Raw genomic sequence first — 25,298 nt, 5'->3', positions numbered from 1 at the left:
TAATTGATAACATTGTACGTCAATGATCTGGCCATCTTTCGATAATATTTAAATTATCTCACACTATAAAAGTTTTCATCTCACTACGTTCATCTTAAGACTTTCTTTCCCGTAACCTATCATATTGTTCTCGTCAACTTTCGCAACGATATAGCGTATGACATTCTGTTTTCCCTGGCATTATAAAGTCTATTATTATACAGTTTCTTTCAAATAGTTTCTTCTCTGAAACTGCCTGGTTCGCGACCTAATTCTCTTCATTCTTCTCCACGAACATAGTTTCAACCTTGTACTCTGTTTCACGTACTTGTTTTCATATCACACGAATCATTTCTCTTTATTCACGGAAGCACAGAATAAACTTCCTTCTAAAGGGTTCTTTTGCCATTTCTATCCTTGTGCTTTTATTCCACGTTTGCAATGTTATTATTACCTATGTATGAAAATCTAGTCATTTGTAATTCCAATGGACAACGCTCATACGAGAATTATAGTAAAAAAAAGTGTAAAATATGCAACTGAAATAATAGAAAATATAGTGAATTATGTCGAATATCTGAAGCTTTTTTTAGTATAATCATGTATTATATATGTGTTCAAAATTATATTAGAGAAAAAAGAAATATCCAGCAATACCTCCTATCGGTATTTTTAATTTAGTGCCCTCCAAAATTGTGCAAGCAGAATTATTACTATGCCTCTTTCAAAAGAAAAATAACGGAAAATAGGGGATCAATTTCTTCGATCAATTGAAGAGGCTGTGTTACCTTAAGAGTAGAGCACTCAATTCTAATGCGTGGAACCCCCTGCTTCCATACTAGTATACATCAAATGGTTTTTGTGAGGGCGTGTGTTCCTCAACTATTTGTTTTAATTCTCAAATGTCCCACAAATCATGAACGTAAGAATAAAACTTCAAGATTTTATTGTACAGTCGCGCTTTAGAAAATGTCTCCACAGAGGATAGATAGACACATATATGTATAAAACGTCAATCTATCTTTTGTAAGCTAAATTCTGTGTGCCACAGTTGTTGCGAACTTCAAGTGTATTCTAATATTCAAGGATTTTAAGGTACGATTCATCACTTCCATTACTGTTACATGTTATTTAAATTATCTCCTCTCATAACACCTTTGCAACTGCAACTATAAGTGATTTCAAATCAATTTGTGTCTTTTCACATACTTAAGTAATGTATATATTTATTTTTCACAATTAATTTCAATCATCATCTTATTAAACGCTTGCAGGGGCATAGGTTTAGAAGTAAATGCAGAGAAAACTAAATACATGGAAGTGCGTCGGGACCGGAATACAGCAAATTATGGATGCGTTAAAATATTAAATAATACTTTCCACATAGCGGAAACTCAAATATCTAGGGTCAAACCGAAAGCATATTCACGAAGAAGCTAAATGTCGACTAAAAGCAGGGAATTCGTGTTACTATTCGGTTCAAAATCTCTTGTCGTCGCGAATTCTGTCGAGAAATGTGAAGCTTAAAATGTATAAAACCATAATTATAACTGTTGTTCTGTATGGCTGCGAAGCATGGTCACTTACTCTGAGGGAAGAACATAGACTGAAAGTATTTGAGAACAAGATCCTGAGACGAATATTCGGACCCAAGAGGAACGGGAATGGGGAATGGCGGAAACTTCATAACGAGGAACTACATAATTTATATGGTCTACCCAACATTGTTAGGGTCGTCAAGTCTAGGATGTTTAGGTGGGCGCGTCATGTAGCTAGAATGGAAGAAAGTAGAAACGCTTTCAAAGTCTTGACTGGAAGACCAATCGGAAAACGACCATTAGGAAGACCTAGGCGCAGATGGGCGGACAATATTAAGATGGATCTCGCAGAGATTGGAATACAAAGTAGAAACTGGATGCAGTTAGCTAAGGATAGAAGTCAATGGAGAGCTTTTGTAAACACAGCATTGAACCTCCGGATTTCATAGGCCATAGAGTTAGTTAGTTAGTTAATTATTTCAATCATCAAAATAACCTTCTGTTTCAAAAAAATGATAAAACTTTATGCTAAGTTGGCAACTCTGTTACCCTGATGATAATGCAAAATATGTCAAGTATGTCGGACAAATTCTAAACAGTTTTTCTATTTACCACGGTGCACCATGTTGTTATCCTAATAATGAACAGCATGTCTCAATCTGTATATCACATTAATAGACTTCACTATATGCCCTGCCACATAACTGGCAGCTTTTATACAATAGATATTGCTACCGATTTAAAACTACTATCCTTATTGTAACAGCAAGGCATCTCGGTAACTCAGTCACGGTAATTTCTAATAGGAAGGTTAAGCCAATAGTTGTTATTATCTGCGCTGCCTCGTGTCTGACGGCAAACATGGCGCTAATGTACAGAAAATTTGCAGACATCCTACAGAATTTCAAAGCTAGTAAATCTTGTCATAAACTTAAATACTATAATCAGTATATAAGGCTAATTCTAATAATAAGTACATTAATCACACTATTAGATGGCGTTACCTGCGCTGCCGAATAAACGTTTATCTCTTATATTCCGTAACAAAAAAGTGTCGCTACCTACCTTGTTTAGATGACACCAAGTTGTCCCTGACGTACACTACCTGTTATTACATATATATCTCCTCTTACTGGTCACTTCTCATACAAAGTCGCTCGGCGAGAAACAAATGTGTTTTCTATATTTAAAAAGTGCCTTTAAACCATGCAATCAACGTGATTAATATTAGACAACTTATTATTCTCGGTTCATTTTAGGCACTGCAGTACGCAGTATTAGTACTGTGTACTAATTTCATACACAGAATTTCAATGAAGAAGATTCTTCGTTAACTAATACCATATCATGTTCTAATTACTTTTACATTATCCCCATCTAAAAGTTCTTGTTCCAAAAATTTATGATCTAATGCCTCGATAAAATAGTATGGTTATGTCTCATACGAAATGTCTTCCTTTCATCCGAAGAAACATTATGTCTGTTTCTCTCTACAACTATTATTTCTTCCCTTCATCAATTACTTATAAGTATTCGCTTTCATCCGTCGTCTTTACCCTAAAACCTAGATATATAATACTAGCGAAACAAAATAATCTCACTGATAATGTTAGTATAAAAACGTCCCAACCTGTATGTCACATACGCACGTAAAATTACATTCTTAGTACGAATTCTTGTTCTCCATACTGTCTAATATATTCCGATAATTTAATGGCTAGCATGGGCGCTTTTCGTACACGTAGGTCCAAGTTCGATTCACAGTGCTTCTTTCATATAAATCATAGTAATCGTTTTACTTTTTAAACTAGTTTCGCATCTTTCATAGCCAGAAAGTGTAACCCTAAGGCGTTAAAGTGAAAAACCATATGCTCTATACCTACAAAAGGCGCTTGTCCGGCATTCAATTAATGAAACTGAGACGTGACTTTGAGCAAAATAACATTTTCAAATACTCTCCTCCCATTTACAACACAAAACTCCTATCTATTAGTTTACGACCGCTGTAAATCACCGCGGTGAATATATAATGTGAAACACAAAACTTACCAAAAGAAATTAATTATATACCATATTTTAGTTCACGTAACGGTTTTAAATACAAATAAATCTTCTTTGTGGCTACATGGTTAGCGTACGCGCCTTTGGCGTGGGGATTAAATTCCCTGCTGGAGCTCAAGGATTCTAATTCCACGTTAATCAGTAGGTCCATGTCTCACATAACTATGGTGCTAAAAAAAAAGGGACGCTAAACTTCAAATCAAATACGATTATTTGTACCATCAAAGAACGATAAGAAAAAATCTAAATTTTCTCATAAAATGATTACAAAAGTATCACATACTAAGCTTTTATTCAGCTCCTGCATTTCACAAAGTTAACATTTTTTTTTCCAAATGCGCCTCAAAATGAAAAAGGTTGGGAACCACTGATATATGCTAACAATTATAAAAGTATTATTTGTCACCAAAATTCAAACTTATGTTCAGTTCAATATTACTAAAGATAAAATTCAAAGCAGGTGTAGGTTACCCAGTTCCTTTCCCCTACTGTAAATGTTAATACCACACACAAAAATAATAAACAATTAATACTATATTACATAAATAATCAGTTTCACCCATCATTTAATGGTCTTTTCATGTAACACTAACTTCTTATATTCTGAAGAGATGCTAGGATTCTATGAGCAAGAAAATAATCGCATATTTATTTTGAAATTTATCTGTCTCTGTGTCTATGTAACTATTGTTTTAATATGTAAAATAATAACTGCATTTAGCCCTGACGGAGAGGTCCAAACAATCCAAAATTTCTTGCTATTTTTTTATTGTATTTGGTTTTCGGCGCGGAAGATCATGATCGATTCCCGGCAACGTCACAGGTTGTGTTCAATTTTAGTGCCATATAAGTAAAGACTCCATCGAACAAAATATTTAGCGTACGGTTCTCCACCTGGGAGAATACTCATTCGATTCCCGGTGCAATGAACAATTTTGATTCCCTGTAGCCTCCATATTACATTACACTACACCTTAGTTAATTTATAATTCCATAAAAATACAGCGAGTCATATGGTTTTTAATGCCGGAAAATCCGCAATCAATTCCTGATAAGAAAAAACACTTCCGTCCCCTATACTCCCAACAATTACAAGTGTTTTGCGTGTATTTCATTTCCAATGTCCCTTCTCATATGAAAAAAGGAAAACATAAAACAAGAAAAGAAACACAAAGCCAGTACTTACAGATAAATTCTTCTTCTCTGTTAACTTCTATAGAATACAATCCACCAACTCAAACGCATCGTGCTTTTATTTCTTCAAATGAAACCACTGGATTTGCATCAAAGTTTATATACCAACGAAAATAAATCCAGAAGATTCTACGAAATTCTAGAATGATTTTATTACTCTCACTCTCCGTGACTCATATATTACATCCTCTGTGTCGCCCAACCTCCCCTGCGGGCACTTAAACAGATGGTGGTCTCTTTTCTTAAAGAACCCTTGTCGTTCTGAATTAATTTTCCTGTCGCGTCCTGAACCTGTCGCGTTGCAGTTTACCTGTTCTTTTCCCAAACAATTAATCTTTAAAGGATTCCGTTTCCGTTTCAAAAAAGTCTATCAAAATCAAACGGTTGACATTAATTATACACTTCAAGAACCATGCGTGAATTCTTTACATTATTAATTACTTCCTTTATATTAAAATGTCCACCCTACCCAGAACTAAATTAACATTATTTTCTCATTTAAACCCAAAACAATTTATTTTCAGTAACTAATGTTGTTTTCTTTAAATTTGTCGCTATAATTCAAAGCACTACAAAGTCTGCCGATTCAATTCATCTAATGTCACACCCTCATTACAAATGCATTTACTTATCACTTTATATATGGGCGAGCTCTGTTTAGACATTCAAAATGTTACAAAGTACACAAAAATAATTAATCAACATAAAGTACAAGCACAGCCAACCATTTCGTTCAATTTCCTATTTAAACCTTTATCAAAAAATAATTCATCCTGTCACTTTAACATGCTCTACAAAGGAACGCATATATAAAAAAAGTAAACAAAAAATATGTAGGTCGTTATTACGTAGGCAAAATAATGAAACTACAGTCCGGTACAGCATAATTACATGTCAGTAATTGTACCTAAAGTATCGGTAAAAAAGCCGTAATAATTCAAGTTCAGTTAAAACTTTATACTTCAATTTATTACTTCAATGAGAGTACTTAGAGTAATTACAATATTCATGACTTCAACGACAGTATGTACATAGAGTATAAGTACTTTCAAGGTCAAAAATGGACTATGGATGCGTATTATTCTACTAACATTCTTTTTAATTTTGTTCCCCTTCTTAATTTTTACTTTTATTTAGTTTAACGTTCCACGATTATGCACCAAGACAGTGATGACAAAGGAGGGAGGAAATAGAAGAACCCCCGAGAAAACCCACGCACACGGTGTTTGCTCACCATTTAGCCCACTTGGCGGAAGCTAAGATCGAACCACGGACTCCACAAGCCAGAGGTGACGGCTATACCACTCATCCACCGTTGGTCCCTTTAACTGTTATTGTGTTTACGATGCCTGCATTGACTGACTATGAAAACGATCAGTAACTAAGCATGCAGACGATGTCTTGTGATTGCACAAGAAATCTCTACATTAACCACGCTTTTTTTCTTCTTTCTTGTGTTAGTAATTATATTCGAATGCACTTCACAAGGTTATCGGACTTAATAGCGCAAGTCACGAGTAATCACGTGGATAAGGTCAAGGTTTAAAGTAGAAATGCAAAAACAGATAATGAGGAAAACCATCTACGGGAACTTATGTATTGTTTTACATTTACTTCCGCTATTAGTTGGAGTCGATTGTTTTTATGGTCTTAGGTATCGCCAGGAATATGATCATCGAACATTTACCCTAAAATGTATTTTTAAAAAAGTGTATTTCAAATTCCATTGGACAAAATATGCAAAGAAAAAAAATGACCAAAATACATTATAGACCTATTATATCAGGGATACCCATCGCTCCTTTGTTTAAGACACCGGTGGTGACCGCAAAGGATCGTGAGCACTACCTCCCAGACATTGTGTATTGTAATGTGGATCAAATAAAATGAAACCACCTTCTTCGGTAACTGGCCCCTCAAAAATAAATTATATACCGCTCTGTTTATCCCCTCTCCCAAGAAATTAAAGCGGGCGTCGTCACTCTGATGCACTCTCCTGAATTCATAAGACTGTTTCCTCCCAAAGACCTGTTACCTGCTTTTACATTTGCTCAATGCTTCTGATATCCATTCACCCCCCACCCTACTCCTTCGCCTAACCAGAGCATATATCGACAGGGAAAGAGTGCCTTCCAGATAAAGTCTTTCACGTTCCCCATATCACAGGTGGCAGGACTTTTTTTTCCCTCACATGTTTAGGGCGAGCAACCCGATGACGTTCATGTTACCGTAAATTCGTGTACGTGTAGTGTTCTGTGTCTACAATTGAATGTTCTTTCTTTTCTTTTTTTTTTTTTTTCGGAAAGCAGTTTTCCATTGCTGATGAACACTTATCTAACTAACTAACTAACTAACTCTATGGCCTATGGAACCCGGAGATTCAATGCCGCGTTCACAAAAGCTCTCCACTGACTTCTATCCTTAGCTAACTGCATCCAGTTTCTACTTTGTATTCCAATCTCTGCGAGATCCATCTTAATATTGTCCTCCCATCTGCGCCTAGGTCTTCCTAATGGTCGTTTTCCGATTGGTCTTCCTGTCAAGACTTTGAAAGCGTTTCTACTTTCTTCCATTCTAGCTACATGACCCGCCCACCTAAGCCTCCTAGACTTCACGACCCTAACAATGTTGGGTAAACCATATAAATTATATAGTTCCTCGTTATGAAGTTTCCGCCATTCCCCATTCCAGTTTCTCTTGGGTCCGAATATTCGTCTCAGAATCCTGTTCTCAAATACTTGCAGGAACACTTATCTGCATGGTTAAATACACTGGCTACAACAGAGTACGGTGACGGATAGAAAAACTGATATCACATTATGATAAATGTTTGAATATGCATGTACATGGAGAATATGTTGAAAAATAGAGAAAGGTATGTAGTTTCTGCATCATAAAACTTCTTTGTCATTTATTTCACATCAAAATGTTATTTTTTCTGGACGACCCTCGTATATACGTGCTTCATGAAAAGTTCCCAATGTTAATATTTCTAAACGTTTTAGAACAGCATTAGCTGCTTCTTATTGTAATTGATTAATAATTCATTCATTCATTTGATTAGAATTTATTGTCTCATTCAGTGCCGAAGCTATACGAGATAGCACGTACTGCTAAAAAGTGAAATCCGAGTTATTACTCCGGATCTATATACATTCGACATCCTCAACAGTAATCGAATCCGGAACAGGTATCATGCGCGCGTTGAACACTTTGTCACAGAGTAGCAGTTCTTAATTTAAGTAATTATACCTCCATACTGGCTCAATACCGAAAGCGATACACTCTCGCCGGGAATCGAACCTTGGAACCATGTACACGTTAACAATTTGGTTACATGAGGGAAAGATACAACAGTGTTACAGTATAAACAATATTAAGTTTGGATTGTTTTTAGATAATTTTACTAAGCCTAAACTTAAATATAACATTTCACCTCAAATTAAATGAAGGATATTTTAAGATGAGAATGTTTGAAAATAGAAATTATTCAAGTATATAGATTAGTCGAATACAAAGTCATTTGGTTTCGTTCTAGCGTTGTATTTCACGAAGACGTTAGTATTTTGTATCCTATGCATTATACTAACCCGCTAGTCTCAATAGCATTGCGGTTAGTCTATCAAGCAAGGATGGTATCAATTACTCCTATAGGAATACATGGAGAGCCGATTTTTGATTGTCTATATCTTGTAATCAACTGGATGGTTCATGTATATCGACGAATTCGATCCCTAACCTTTAACCCTCCACATTCTGGTCAAAATTGATTGTAATACATCAAATAATTCTTGATTTTTTTTCTCTCCCGGACAAACATACGGACACACACGGTAAGTACATAAAAGATATTTTGCTAATCCAAACTTTATAAAAGAACAGAACATTTTCATTTGAAGAATATTTTTAAGTTATTTTCTTTTTTAAAGGCACCGATGCGTACCTCGAATTTTATTTGCTAAACAAATTAATACATATTTAAAAATACAGTTCTAAAACACATGTACTATTTATATATTTAAAAAATACGACATAATCAAAATACCAAAGAATGAAGTGTGTACTTGTCTCTACGTACATAATACATGACTTTTACAAGTATTGACATCCACAGCTTCTATGAACAAGGACAAGAGCCGTTAAAGGTAGGTGTTTTCATGGCATTCTTTTGGCCGTTTTTCTTCGCCATTAGTGTAAGCACAAAGCCCAAAACGAGCAGAGAGCAAGTGAGTATCGCCCACTTGTAGTTGGTGACGAATGAATCAAGGCCATTAGCTCAGCTGTTTGGTAGGTTGACTTCGAGTTGCCTTCTTTGAATATATATATATATATATATATATATATATATATATATATATATATATATATATATATATATATATAGAGAGAGAGAGAGAGAGAGAGAGAGAGAGAGAGAGAGAGAAAGAAAGAAAAGAAAATTGGGACGGGAAAGAAAAAGTTGCTGAGGACGAACCTTTTGGTTCAAAGTCTACAATGAAAGTTTGAGTAATGCAATATGATGTCACATTTGACGCGCAGTAAGAAGACAGGAGTGCCATCTTCTTTTAAAAACAAAATTTCCCGCCCTTTTTTTTTTATTTTGACATCAGTGATTTCGCTTGATTCCCTTTTCGTCAGGGGTGACCACAGGCAGGTTTGATGACGCAGGCTGCGCCCATGAGATTTTTTTTTTTTTTTTTTTTAGGGGGAACAAGTTTTCTATAAAAATGTTACATTCGAACCTTAATTACATCATTAGGGTTCTTTTAAGAACAATAAATTAAATAAAATTTAGTCTACGAGAACTGGTAAAAAGATAGTCTAACAGGGTAAGTTTTCTCAAAATCAACTCTGGTCCGATATCCTTCTATTTGGAGGGGAAATGGTAAATTTGAGGCGGAAGATTACTTTTAAATTTTGACTTGATTTGAATTTAGCGACCCTTTCAGCAGTGAGATTATATGAAACGTCCTACAGGTTAACGTATAGATCCGAACCACATAAGCTCCCGTCGGGAATCGAACGCTATCCATATAACCACGAGACCTCGTTTAGGGAGATTGCGCCCAAACATTTAAGGAGCACTGGGAGAATGAGTGCTGGGCCTTTAATAGATTAATCACTCTCATCAAATCCTGTGAATACAATCCTCTGAGCCTTGCCAGTCTGCACCTTTATTAGGAGTGTGCACTTCGAAGGCGAATATCGTAGTTTTCATCAACACGAAAAGCTTAAAGGTGTACATTAAGCTCAGTTCCACTTTTTTATTTTTTTTTTAATAATTTAAGTGAAAACTGAAAGACAAAGTTAGCGATGAATATAAAAAATTAGGGATTAGAATTAGGAATTAGATTTCTGGTATGTCGGCATCTATGGCCAAGTTAGCCCGTCACGTATGAGGGAAGATCCCTCGGCGATCACACTATCCGAGGAAAAGGAGGGAAGGAAGCAGTTAGGAGCTGTATGTTAGGTACGCCAATCCGAGCCAGGTAGCATCTGTAAACTGCTATTCCGGTAAAACATTTACGTTGAAAGTGTCAGACTGAGATGATCAACAAACTCGCTCCAGATTAATAATACCTTCATTTAATGCTGTACTCCTTTCCTTTAAAAAAAATTAAAAACTACTCCAACCATGTGGTTTCTAATGGACAACATTGTGTCAGTGGGTTTTCTCGAGTTTCTGTCGTTTCCTCCCACATTCATATTTCTGCCAATCATTTCATAGTCATTTACATCTATTCATTATGTGTCCTTTACCCTAAAAGGCATAACGATAAGAGGCGTTATACTAGAAATTTCATTTCATTTTACTTTAGTACAATTTCTGTGTGTATATATATATACTCTTAGTTAACTTACCAATACCTTACTTCATAAACAATACGTTTCTTGACGGACGCCATTACTTCAAATTTGAAATTCACTTGAAAGCAAAGGCGCCAAAATTAAAGTCAACAAACGAGAGAAGCTAGAACTTCATATTTACTCAACAAATATAATTCCAAGGTTAGATAGGGGAGGGAACAGAGGCTAACATCTTCTGGCAGGTTTACCGACCGCTACCCCAAAGATCCGTAAGCAAAAGCACGCACAGATAGTAGTATAATAATATTACAAGTAAACTAACAAGTTATACTATTACAAGTGCTTGTCAGTTTCATTTTAATTTCCAGATGACATAAATTCTTGTCAAAATAATATTTCAGTACCTTTAGAAAATAGTTTTTTTTTCTACAAAAATCAAATCTTTTAACGAAAGGACAGCTTTTAAAAAATACGTTGAAGTAGAGCATTACGCTGATTTTTTTTTTTTTTTTTTTTTTCAGTTTCAGTATCCACGTATATGATTCTGAATATCCATAAACGCATGCGGAATATGAATTAAGCCTCTTACCGTAAAATCCCTCAAAGAGCACAAGTCCACCATATAAATGACTGACGTTAATTGATCATGTAATATTATCGCTTCTTTCATTAGTAACAATATTACAGCCACAACTGAACTCATTTTACATGGGAAATATTAACAAAAAAAGAAAGAAAGAAGATGTATATTTTCCAGTACTTGCTTGGTGGGACTGATAATTTACATTTCCAGATTTTTTTTTCTTAAGAACTGGTGCACCTTCTTGAAGCTTGGAAATTATTATACTTTTCTCATTATTTCTAGCACACTTATACTTTCACTACCTACACTTATTAAGTAATATTTATTTAGCATCTAATTGTGGACTTATTAATTTGTACTATACACAATAGACTCTAGACTAACTGGCCTTCGTACTCTCCTGTCTAGTTTCAGAAAAAAAAAAAATTAAAAACTCCATAATACATTAATGTCGAAAAATCGAAAGTCATCCAAGGCTACGCGCTCTTATGGGTTAGAGTACAACAAAGAGAACTTAGAAAGAGGTAAGATCATTTCAAATATGTGGGAAATATTTTGATGAGAGACGCTTCGTTCATCAAAGAGGTAAGGTCACGAATTGCCGTAGTCAAAGAGGTATTCAACAAGAAAAGATCACTCTTAACTAGCACGCTTAATATTGAACAAACGGGCAAGCTGGTCAAGTGCTATATGGTTCAGAAACTTGTACTTTACGTAAACTGGAGAAGAAATATGTAGAAAGCTTCAAAATGTGGTGTTGCAGAAAGATGGAGAAGATAAAGTGGACTGAGAAAGAACAAACGAAGATGTTTTAAAACGGGAGGAGAGAAGAGGACGCTTTTAGAAAACATTCATCGTACCGCCATAGAGAAAAAAAAAGATGGAAGGAAAGCGAGGAGTAGGAAGAAGAAGAACATAACTAATCGATGATTTCAAAAATATTAGAAGAAAATATTTGGAGTTAAAAAGAAAGCTGAAGATCGAGAAACGATGAAGGAACATTTCCAGCCTCGAAAATAAGAAAGAAAGAAAAAGACTCATTAGTCCCAGCAGCTACCAAGAGACAAAATACTTAATAATAATGAGGCCTCAAATACAGGCTTCTATCTTATGTCATAACTTTAAAATTTTACAATAGTATTATGGTATAATGCAGGGGCGGATCCAGGACGGACTTCTGGGAGGGGGCTGTGGTCGGTCGGTAATAATATTGTTACTTAGAGCTACTTTTAAGAGCTCCAAAGTTTTTATGGATGCGTTTATTTATATATAAAATAAGAAAGATTCCTCTTCTTGCGGGGGGGGGGGGGCGATCGTTCCCCTGGTATAATGAAAGAAAAAATGTCCAAAAGATAATATATTATATCAATCGATAGATTCCGCTGAACTGAAAAAAAATGTGGGCAAGAGTGCCTATTCCTCCCAAAAACTTGGGTGCAATCTCTCTTATTTACTACTATTCACCCAAACTTACTTATTTACTATTCCTCAACTTCACCATTCATTGTCCAGAATATACATTTTTTTTTTTTCCTTTCAGCAGAATTATCATTCTCCACTTTGATTGTATAATTTTCAATGAAAAGTTATACAACTCCGGATCGCTCAAAATTACGTCATGGGCTTCAGCTGTCCTAAAGGTCGTCTGTGGGCTTCTCTGGATATGAAAGCCCTCATGTGTAGTTTACGATAAAATCGACACAAAAACAATACAAATTTGCATGGCGCTAGAAAGAGATGTCATTCGTCACCAACAATAACATCCTGAATAACACGCACCTATCAGGGACGGATCTAGAAGGTAAAAAAACTGAGGAAGGGGGGACAGGCAGAACCCAGACTACGATATGTATCATGAGTTTACTATAAAATTTAAAAACTAGGTAAATAATGGCCCTAATTATTTTTATCACTCAAAAAACTGAGGGCCTCGCGCCCCCTAAAAAAAAAAAAAGTTTGGAAGAAACACTGATCATGAATAACACGAATCTATTAAAGTGAAACTGATTCTAACATATTCCAACAAGCCTAAACGTAATGGTTAATGATACTGTACATAATAATGCAAAATTATCATTAACCGTTAAGTATCTATCAAGTTTGTTCTCAAATTTGTACATATTCCTTGTAAATCAAAATTTGGTTTGAGAAAAAAAAATTCTAATATTGCTTATTTTAGTACTACTTGTTCTATAAATTTATGAAGGCAACTGATAGCTTCTATCACAGCACTGGAAATAACTGACACTTATCTTCTGTATGACAGGTAATTCACTATTTTGTTTACACACATAATAACAACGTGGACTGAAGACATTTTTTCAATTTTTTAAAAATTAGAATCGCATCATGTAAACACACTTCCGAACATTAAAAGAAAAAAAGTTCAAGATTTACGAACTTTTTATGATCATAGGCCTACACATCCACATTCTCACAAAAACAAACAGATTCACACTATCTGGAGGAGACAGATCCATAACACGTGCTCACAAGGTACACAAACTGGCAACACTGTATATAAGACACAGGTATCACACCAAGAAGTAGGTGGAGCGAAATACAGAAAAAAAAAATATTATTTTTACCTGTTCTTTGGATGACAATATCCTGGGTTTCATGTTGTGTCTACCGGCAGACACCCTTCAGAAACACACAACACAATCAGAGCCAACCTGCACGGTGGTCTGACAACTACACAACACTTGTACGTATGAATGTATCGACACGCGCTGACTTTGAGTTCAACCACGCAATCTCATTCCTCCCAACCCAACCAACGAACCGAAAGCCGCCAACACGCGTGGTTCTGACCATATTATATCGCCACCTAGCCCCCATTCCCCCCTTTGCTTCCAAGCAGTGTTGCCACGTTAGCGAAAAAGAAAGTTTTTCTTCACCGTCATCCTAAAAACCCAGACGACGAGATATAGGTATAGCATTAAAGCTTGGTGGATTACGATGAAGTGCCTCCTGATGCCGCCAGAGCGCGCCACCATCATACCATGCTCACTATTTCACGTCGATAAAACGTCGCCTCAGCAGAACACGATCACCACACAAACACACACACACACACATACCTGTTAAAAATGCCGGTCAAAGCTTGGCAATCGAGCAAACTGAAAGACTGTTTACTGGCCCCCAGCGCCGGGATCTAACCTGGCAAGAACTGTTTTCTTTCTTATTTTTTTTTAAACAATAGTTTTCCACAGGCGATGTTGCCATAATGTTATTGTTACTGATTCACGCCCATTGATTAGTTGCATGACACTTAAAAAACAAATAAAATAAATAAATAAATAAATAGACGGAAACCTTCTGTGTATATCTGGCAACTATGACCATTTTTTTCACTTGAACTTGGCCGGCCCATAACGGTTACCGCAAAGCCAGTGTCAAGAGCCAGCAGAGCAGAGATCAGGTTGTTGCTTATCAACGCGTTTGACATGGCATACACACCCTCTTCTTCTCTCCTTTTCCTTCACTTACCATAATCCAATTCAGCATTCTTTTCGGAAGAAAATGTACAGGTGTTTCTTTCAGAAGGTAAAACAGATTGAAATAAACTAGTAAAGTATTGAGAAAAATCTCGTACGAAGACAAGATAAGGGTAAATTAGTGCTGGAGTGGGAAAAATACCGTACTTTTGCCCCTCCCCCGCCTTTACAAATTAATAGTATAGTTAAAACATTTCTTTCAATTTCAAACAACGGAAATTTACTAATTGTATATCCTTTTTCCCTAAGACGAAATACACGTTTTTGACAGCAACAACATACGAAATATACACACTTATGCGTAAAATCAAGCATTTATAGTAGGAAAATAATTCATAAAACGTCGTAACTCGTTAAATTATTGTATATGTGTCAAATAATGCTAGTTCCTATTTTTTTTTTTTACAAGTACTTATTATTATCGACAGTAGATTTATTTCATTTGATTGATTAATGTATCCAACAGAATTTCACTGGATCAGTATTAGAATTTCTTCTAACCGGTACAAGTTGCAAGCACTTATCATTGCAGGTGTTTATTTAGAACCTGAATTAAAAGAAAGGGCGACAAATGTCTATTATTCCATTCCCGGCATTTATCCTTTGCTGTTATGTAAGCCCGCAGAATAGAGAAGTAATGGGGGTTGCGTGTAGGTAAGGCGTTCTTAGAAATAATCAAAGAAGAAATGTGCATAAATTTTAACCTCCCACCCCCCCTCAGACCGAAAATAAAACGGCTTCGTATATGATTAGATCTGATAGAGATCTATCTATGTACCAAATTTGCTGGCTCCTTTCTATGTAAAATTCTGTCCACAAACAAACATATTCTTTTCTATACAAGTTTAAATAATGTGTCATCGATATCAAAATAAAACGCGTTTCAAAATTGAGCACCTTTACGCCACAGCTCATTAAAGACTATTAACACTTAACTGAAGTGTGGTCAACACATTGACTATCCACTGCTGTTATTCTAGGCGTTCTAGACCGACGTTCACCATCTCTTAATCAAGCAGCTTGTCATTTGCCTCACGGTCTTGGACACTACTAAATGGAAGCACAAAAACTTTTTGTAGTAAAATGTATTAATACACGAGACACAGGGCCGGATCGAGGATTTTCTGAGGAGGTGCACCAATAACTAAAAATAACTAATCACACTGAAACTCTTCAAAGTGACATGTGACAATATTCTTTACACCTGACAACGTGATACATAGAACGGAGGGGAGGGGAGTATTTTAAAGAGGGTCGCAAGCGTTATGCACAAAAAAAAATTGTCTTCTCATGGTTTCTGTTTTCTTACCTACTTGACAAATGCTATATATTGTTGTGCTTGGTAAATCCTATTCCTTCAACCTTTTGATAATCAACTTAAACTATTGCTTTTGCAAAGCTCTGGTTTCTTTTAAGTCCCAAAGGGAAACATGACAGAAAGTTTCGGAAAGTGTGGCTACTTTCACTGCTAGCTTCTCATTTTATATAGTGTATATTTACAACGAAGGGGGGTGCACGTGCACCATTGCACCCCAGTAAATCCGGCCCTGACGAAGCATGACCATCTGTATGAGAGTAGGACAAGGAATGTAATTGCATTCCCGTGGATTGTCAAACGAATTCTAATTTTCCAGATATATTTCGAAACATATTAGATTTGTTTATTCACACACTACGATGTTCGATATATTTATATTAAATACTATTGTATATTAACTGCAGTTCATAAATTATGTATTGTTCGTAAATAATTGTAGTTTAAAATGAAGTGTTATGTGTATACATGCTCAAGGTCTTTTAGACACTCCTGGTGGGGGAAAAATCCTGGGAGTGTCTCTGATACGAAGTGTATATGATGCTTAAAGCCGCCAATCATGCAAGTTCGTTGGTTGGCTGATAAATTTATTAAATTGGAGTTCAAAAACAGAGGCTATATAAACACTACCTACGGATCCTCATTACCACCCAGGTCTGTGTGAAAGAAGCGTCCCCCACTGCGGATAGATCCTGGGACTAGTGCACAATTAATTGGTGTTAGCTACTTGTCTTTGTGTTCCATATGTAACGGTTACGTTTGAGGCGTTATAATAAGATTAAATAAATTTATTAGGGTCGCTCAAGTGGACCATGTAACATCTTATTACTCCACATGACAACTCTTGAACGAAAGCTAATTTTTCAACTTTATTTATTTATTTATTTATTTATTTATTTTTTGCAATAGATACCTAGACCTATTCTTGTCTCGTCGAGTCTCGTGGACATCACTAAAGATAAGACAGAGGTCTTTCGATAGAATCAGATACGCTTTTTGAGACAAGATTATAATCTCATCGCGAATCCTAAGTACGTATGCATTGAAGATTAAGGTCTCACTTCGATTCTCTGAGAGAATTTAGAATTTTTCCATGCTGACCGAGCACCTGGAAGCAACTTGAAAATCATTTAAATGAAGGGGTCGCGAACTCTGAACTAGAAAGCCAGAGACAACATATGACATGTAGACCTACAGCTTAAGCCGTCTCAGTCAACAATGATAGAACAGTACTGAGGGTGGAATCCGAAGTACATGATTGAGCTCTTCGTGACTAAGCGGTTAGCGTACCTGCCTTTGGCGTGGGAGACCCGGGTTCGATTTCCGGCGGAGCTCATATGGTTCGGATTCTACGTTAATCAGTAGGTCCACGTCTCATATAACCTCGCTGCTGAACGGGACGTTAAACTCAAAATCAACTCAACTTAACCAAAACACATGAGCTCCCGCAGGGAATCAGACCAAGATTTCTCACGCCAAAGGCGTGTACGCTAACCTCTTAGCCATGAGGAAATTCCAGAGACAACAGAGGGAGCAGATGTGGTAATCACACATCAACCAAGTGAGATATTGGTCGGCTATAACCTTTTGTGTGATGTATATTTCATTTAATTTAGCTATGTACGTAGGGTTGCCAACTCTGGAAAATAAAAAAAACCGGCACCTCTCCCCCCAAATTCCCTATGATATAGGTCTGAAATATCCATGGAAAGGAAATGTAGTATCTTGAACAAAAGTTCATTAGCACCTATATTCTGCATATCTTTAGTACATTTACTAATAAGCTTAATAGATGTACTGCGCTATAAATAAGAAACTGAAATTGGCATTGATCATTTTATTGATTTACCAGTAACTGCCACTTCTTTTCGAAACCGATGAACAAAAGTATAATAATCATTATGTGACAATTTTGGATTTGGAAAATGAAATTTATTCTTTAACGTATGCTTCAACTGCAGGAAATTGCGAGGCCGCGGTGGCTCAGTGGTAGAGTGTTCACCTCTGGTGCGTAGGTCCTTGGTTCGATAGCAACTCGCTCCAAGTAAACTTTGTGATGGACAAACACTGTGTGCGTGGGTTTTGTCCGGATTCTCCCGTTTCTTCTCACTTTCTTCATTCCACCATTTCATTCATTATTTCATCATCACCATCTCCTTTAGCCTAGCCGGCATAACCGTGGGACATAAAATTCAAAGATTTCATTTTACAGGAAATTGCTTTAAGAAGTCCTTTTTCACTCTCAATAAATGTATAAAATTCCTTACAAGTAAATTTCAAACTTTCCCTTATACAATCCCTGTCATGTCTTTAGAATTATCTAAACAAATGAATAAAAAATATTAATTGTTGATAGATGGTGAAAGGTGACAGTTTTGGATTTACAGAATGAAAGTTACTTTTTAAATCTATACTTCGAACTAGACGAAAATTGCTCCGAATTAGATACAAATTTGAAACACAAACTGGTGATAAAGGGGCCGGTAAAAAGTTTGTACCGGTCACCGGCTTTAATCAAACTAATAGCAATATTTCCGGCCAGGCGGGTGAAAAACCGACCAGTTGGCAAGCCTATATGTACGTCGTATGGAACTGAGTCAAACTGTCTAAGACGAAAATAGAACAATGTTATACAGACCAATATCTAACATTAGAGTTAGCCATAGAGACGAGAAATAAGGTTACACCTTGACTAGTAAATTTTGTACAGTTCTCGTCTCATTTTGATTCTTAATGAATTCTTTCTTGTCTCATCTCGATTATCGGAAATCGTTTCTCGTCTCGTCGTCTCGTCTCGCCTTGTATATTATGTAATAAAATTAATGCCATGATTTTTTTCTTAAGTTCATGTGGAAAGTTTCAGAATCCTTCCGCGTTAGCAGAGGTTCACGAAAGATGTAGTACAACAACATTTAAGCTTTACTTATTATTAGAATATATTGTGTACTGACTTGCGTATCATTCAACTTGATGAATGCTCTTCATTGTGCTCGTGCAATCATTTTATCAATTAATAGGTGTTTCCCTATGAATTATGTAACACTAAAACAGTATTTGAGATATAGGACTTGGGTCACCTAATGTTGTCACTCAGTGGCGTAGGGAAGGGGGGGCCCGGAGGGGCCGGCCCCCCCCCCCCAAAGAGGTCCGACAATGTACTTTGGTACTTTGATGTTTGTAATTTTTTATATATGTTTGTGCTTATATATTTTTTTGTTTGTAATTTTTCTATATGTACCTATAACAGCACTTGCCCCCCCCCCCAAACACACATCCTGGCTACGCTACGGTTGTCACTAGACTCGAGAAATTTCCAGGTCTCGTCTGTAATTTTTTTTTTTTTTTTTTTTTTTTTTTTTTAAAGAGCACTTCTCGTTTCGTTTCTTCGAGAACAGAATCGAGATAAGACGAGGCATTTCTTGTATTGTGAGCAATACTAGCTGCTTCGGATTTATTTAAATAAATGAGTTGGGGGAATTCTGGTCTAGAAAGCCAGAAACAACAGAAGATGGAAACCGATGTGCTTAATCACACATCAACTATTGGTATACTACTCGGCTATAGCTTTTGGTGTCCTGCAAGTTCCATTTAATACTTCGCATGGAACTGAGTCAAGCTGTCTCAGTCAACAGCGATAGGGCAGTACTAAACAGTAAAATGTCTGACACTGAGAGTGGAGATCGGAAAAAGGGATAAATTCCTGCCGGCAAGATGAAACGAGTGTTCACATCAAACAGCGGGGAGTGATAACATTTTTTTTTCACTATAGCGGGCATAGATCACTATATAACCTTGACACCAGATATATATATGCATATCCTGTTCTCTTTTTTTCATTAATTTATTTTCCATACTTGAAAACAAACTATAAATTAATTATATTTTTATTATTTTAAAAAAGATTAAAACTGCCTGTTATTACTAGATGAGGTTAAACCGAGAACACAATATGCATTTCCACTAGGAACATTGCATTCCATTATCATACTATCGCTGAGTTAGCCTAACTTTTCTTCTCTCTTTTTTTCTTTGGTTTATTATCTCAACCCTTCTTTTACTTCGGCAAAATGACACAGTAGTTCAGTGGTAAAGCACTCACTCGCTTTTGGTGGTACATGGAGTACCTGGGTTGACTCCAAACCATGTGAAGTTGTGCTGCACAACATTGTGTCTTTGGGGTTTCTCGAGGTTCTTCCATTTCCTCCCAAACTCTACTTTCACCAGTTAATTTACAACATTCATTTGTACTTAATCATCTGACTCCTTTAGCCCATAGCGCATTATTATGGAGCATTACAATTTACAAATTGCATTTTCTTTCTATTCCGTCGCCAACGAATCACTGGCAGACATGCTGTAATATTACATTCTCAAATCATAATCATTGTGAAATTATACTCGTGTTTAACAGGATTAATACGAGAAACGAATGATATTAGAAAGACTATCGATAATAGTAATGATCAAGGTTAAGATTTCGATGATTTTGCATATTTTTCTCCGATGAATAGAAACTTTCCTCATTACAATATAATTTTGTTTCATTAAAAAATTGTGATTTAAAATATCTTTGTTGTTGCATTTTTTCATTTTTGTTTACCAACTTCTATGTTTATTTTTTAAAACAAAATCGGAATATTTACGTACATTTTTAGGATTTGTTCAGTATTTTAACTGGACATTTTGTAGAAGTTCACGATTTTTTTTTTAAAAGGAAGAAAGAAAGAAATGAAACAAGATACAATATTTTGCAAGTTGAGTTCACCTTAAAAAAAAAAAAAGTCGAGCTTTTTCCTCTTCGAATTCTGCAATTGTTTCTCTTCGAATTGTTGAGAGTTGCAATTGTTAGATGAATCACATTTCCCCCTTTCTCTCCATCCGTTCGCTTTCAACTGTGTAGATATTTTTTAGATCACTTGTGATATAGGAAGGGATGTAAAAGCTTACGCCACTGTTGGCTGTAGATTCTCTACTGTACTGAAAATTTATAGTAATATAAGGTGTATAGTATGGCAATTGTATCTGAATGAAAATTTACTATGGAACAGCATGTAAAAAGGGGAGAAACATAAACGTGAACTTAACCTACGTGCGAACGAATTATTACGTGAATATAGGCTTGACCAAAATTAATTATTGGTGTCCATTTCAGGATCACTCAGTAGTATGCTTTTAAGTGGAGGAATATTACGTGAATATAGGCTAGACCAAAATTTTTAGTGTTTTACCAAAACAATTACTTCTAAAAGTGGTTTGTATCCTTGTAGTATCCGTGAATGCACTTTTAAGACCCTTTTTTAAAGCAATTGTTTTGGTAAAACACTAAAAATTTTTGGTCTAGTCTATATTCACGTAATACTTCTCCACTTAAAAATACACAACTCAGTGATCCTGAAATTTACACAAATAATTAATTTTGGTCTAGCCTATGTTCACGTAATAGAACAAACAATACAACACCTTCTTGGACAATTTGATACATATAAAATCCTTCAGTACTTTTCGAAGATTTGTATGAAGCGTTTATCTGTGCTGACATTCCTTACAGTAAAGTGAATAGTATAAAAATTCCGTATATTTTTTTTAAATAGAAAAATACTCTTCTAAATCCTTCTGATTTTTGACATTAAGGAAGAAAAGAATTTCGAGAAAAATTCAGAATAATAGGCACAAAATAGAGGAAAGAAAATACCGGGGACAAAACATGTGATTTGTAGTGATTCAGAGTTGTAAATGTTGCTATTGGTGTGTTGCAACATGATGGACCTGGTAAAATGTCTTCTAAACTCTGATATTCTGGTAAATGTTTATTATTCCGCCTCAGAAAATTATTTGGCAATCAACGCATATGTTACGGCCTCATATCATTTAATACGAGAATGAGCTCCTTGTAACAGGCGTTGTCCCGTATGTGGTGAAATCAGCAAACTCACTGCAAGCGCTAGCGCTACAATTCAAAAATCGTTTGTGTACTTGTTGTAAATCGATCTTACTATATATATATATATATATATATATATATATATATATATATATATATATATATATATATATATATATATATATATATATATATATATTAATTTCTGAAAAAAAACGTAGGAAATCTACTATGAAGAATATGTGCTGTTGTTTTCGTTTTTTAATACAATTTTTAGTGCATTTGTAAACATGTTTTAGGGCATTTTAGTACATAAATGCATTTTTGTTCTGTATTTTCTGCAAATTTATAGTAGGCCTACAATAAAATTCTAACCTTAGTAATGATTAATCTTTGTTAAAACGTATTAACAACTACTCTATTCCTTATATCACCAATTACTGTAACTTAACAACGGTATAATACTAAAACTATTTGTCAATATTTCGTTGTTGTTTTATTGAAAATCTGCCACTGATGAATATGCTCTATTACATTAAATGTCTCGATTTCATCATTTCCGCAACATTCAGAAATAACTACTGCAAAGTTCCGTATTTTGTTACTGTTTCGATTCATCTATTTGATTGGCTTTCCCGAAAAATCGCACCTTCTTTTCCTCTTCGTAGTTCAGCACCTTTCCATCTATACAACAATGCAAAATGCATGCATTAGAATTTCAATGAATTATGTATTTAAATGTATGTGTTTGCATAAAATATTATAGATTTACGGACTGTATGGCCTATTGAACTTCTTAGCAATCGCATTTACTAAACAAACAATCTTATCACAACAATAAGTTCATGAAGAGCATTTTACGTGTTTCGTTTTCAATAACCACTGTACCTAGGTATTACATTTAAAAATACAATTTAATTTGCATTTACTCTGCTATGTTATCGTAGTAGGAAGTTATGTAGAAAAATACCTGTCCTACTTATCTTTGAAAAAAGGTCTTTAATATGTAATTTATGAACTAATTTGATCACAAGCAACTAGGAAATACACATTTTTGCTTCATGGTGTAGTAAGAGAATATGGCTTTTAAAGAAAAAAGGCGAGGAACCAATTTCTTGTGAACATGCCTATACGTAGTGTTGCCAATGAGACTAGATGAGAAAACCTTAGTTCTCATCTCGTCTCGATACTCGAAGAATTGTTTCTTGTCTTCTTACGATTCTTATAAATATTTCTCATCTCCTTTTGTTTTGTAAATTTATGTATAAAATGTATGCCCTGCATCACGAGGGGGCCCCGAAAGATGTGACACTTAAACCATATTTATTTTTAGAGTATATTATGTAAAGACTTGAGCATCTTGAAACGCTGATAAAATGTTCTACATTGTGTTCGAACAATCACTTTGTCAGTTTTTAGTTAATATACTATGAATTTGTAACTCTAAAAGAGTGTTTCAGATGCAAGACCTGGGTGAACTAATGTTGCTCACGAAAGTTGTTTGCTTCATTAAATTTAACCAAATGATGAGTAAGATGACCCGTTGAAGTTAAATCAACCTGAAGTTCTGTATTCAGCTTAGATTACAAGAGCTTTGATATTTATTTATTTATTTAAGAATACAACAGGCCTTTAGGGCCCAATTACAGTATTTTGTATAGTATTCTAAAGTGGTTCAACAGTTCATCTCGGAAATCATTTACAGACATACTACAAATATCTAAACTTTTATTTTCCTAGTTGTACCTGTTACAAGAAGCACTTATTCGCCACATAGGAGACTTCATAAGTACATTGGTCCTGGCTTTCTGATAGAAAAAGAAATCTGTGTTTGCTAGCTTCGTTCTTAAAGTAGGAACCTGAAGTTTAATCTCATTCGTTAGTTCCGAACAATCTCTCTCATAATTAATGATTTTGCGTATTAATAATACATCAAGAATGCTTCTTCTTTGCTCAAAGGTTTCAAAAAGAAAATTTTCTACTAAGGTAGCAGCTGTTTCAAATTTGGATTTAACTCTCGCCTTCGGTGCGAGCGGTCTCGGGTTCGATTCCTGCTGGGACCACTCGGTCGAAGAAGTGTAAAACGCTTTTTCAGGCCAGCCACCCTGAATGAGGTTTTCCTGGGTTTTCCTCATTCACACCAGGCAAATGCCGGGGTGGCTGCTTCCTTCCTTCCAAAATCCTTTCTTCCTTCCCTTTCCCCGGATTGTGTGCTCGCCGAGGGACGTCATCCCTCAAAAACGTGAAGGGCTAAATGGCCTTAGATGCTGAAAGCCCAGAAATCTAAATCCTAAATCCTAAATTTGGGATTTAGTCTGTATCTTCTCTAATTGTCTTGCGTAAGACAGTCGTGAGTAAATATTACAACTAATTGACAAATACCCTGTAGTGTTACATCATAATCAGGAGTATTGCAGGGAAAATTGTTGATATTAACAGTAAAGTGACAGTATTTGCCAATAATTGTTATTTTACTAAAACTTTATTTGACTTAACAATGCTGAAACTGCGTTTTGTAAATGAATTAACAGCGCTTCTCTTGTTCTGCAAATTATTCACTAATGATTTACATACTTAACAAACATCACATAGTACAACCTACGTAATTAAAACTCAATCAAATCAAACGGGAAGACTGCATTTTACTCTATGTTAGGATAATGACTTCAGTACCACCTGCAATTTATCAGACGGCGCGGACTAAACCGAGCACATGAGAGAATTGCCAGATTTAGAACAGGACACACATGGCTCATACATACTCTTAAGCACACACACACACAACGTATGGACCAAAATCAAACAGAAACAGCGGACAACAATCATTTTATACAGAATCAAAACAAAAAAGGGTAACAGGATTCTGTTAGATAAATACTTAAAAAGATGTCTTACCTGATCGTCGTAGCATAGTAAAAATCGTTTCCAGCCTCTCATGTGCCAAAAGATCACGACACTTCCTTCGACGAGACGGAAGTTAAGAACAAACGATATTTGGCCCAACTGAGCCACACACACTCTCACGTACGTAACATTGGGAGCTGAAGAGAGAGATTGAGGAAGTGTGTGTGTGTGTGTAGCGGGAGAGTGGGAGAGAGGGGGGCAAAGCTATCTAAATTGAGGTACCGTGCGGATGCGAAATGATGGCAGAAGATGCTTCAGATAAACCCTCTTTCTTTTTTTTTTTTCTACCCTTCTACTTTTTTCGAAAGGAGCTGAAGAGAAATTGTTCCACCGTGACTTGAGATGTTGTCTCAGGGGTTGAAAGGTGCGGATATTCCTCCGTATTTTTAGCGACGACACTTGTATTTCCAAAGACATGCTAAAGGATGAATAAGATGTACTTCCTTCTCCTCGTTCGTTCTGGGGGTTCGTGGGATGACAAGACAAAGTTACCCGCGCTTTTCCATCTTCATCTACATTCCCATACTTTTACCTC

The 25,298-nt window shown here is 35.7% G+C and overlaps 1 protein-coding gene across 10 annotated transcripts in view; it reads right to left on the bottom strand.

The window, feature by feature from the left end:
• Positions 1–25,298, bottom strand: part of by (focal adhesion protein tensin) — a 947,366-nt gene that overhangs the window by 358,971 nt on the left and 563,097 nt on the right. Inside the window, exon 1 of one of the 10 annotated variants that reach the window (XM_081744712.1) lies at positions 24,755–24,863. The exons of 7 other annotated variants lie outside the window; for them this stretch is intronic. In XM_081744712.1, the coding sequence (XP_081600838.1) occupies positions 24,755–24,796 (42 nt within the window). In that variant the 5' untranslated portion in view covers positions 24,797–24,863. Of the gene's footprint in view, positions 1–13,751; positions 14,071–24,754; positions 24,864–25,298 lie in introns of those variants that run through there. 2 more of the 10 variants (XM_081744720.1, XM_081744735.1) reach the window with 2 other exon arrangements.

Source organism: Thermobia domestica, chromosome 2 (assembly GCF_964235325.1).
Source record: "Thermobia domestica chromosome 2, izTheDome1.hap1.1, whole genome shotgun sequence".
NCBI lineage: Eukaryota > Metazoa > Arthropoda > Insecta > Zygentoma > Lepismatidae > Thermobia > Thermobia domestica.
The sequence above is the reverse complement of the archived record's forward strand: the minus strand, read 5'-3'. Positions and strand labels throughout refer to the sequence as shown.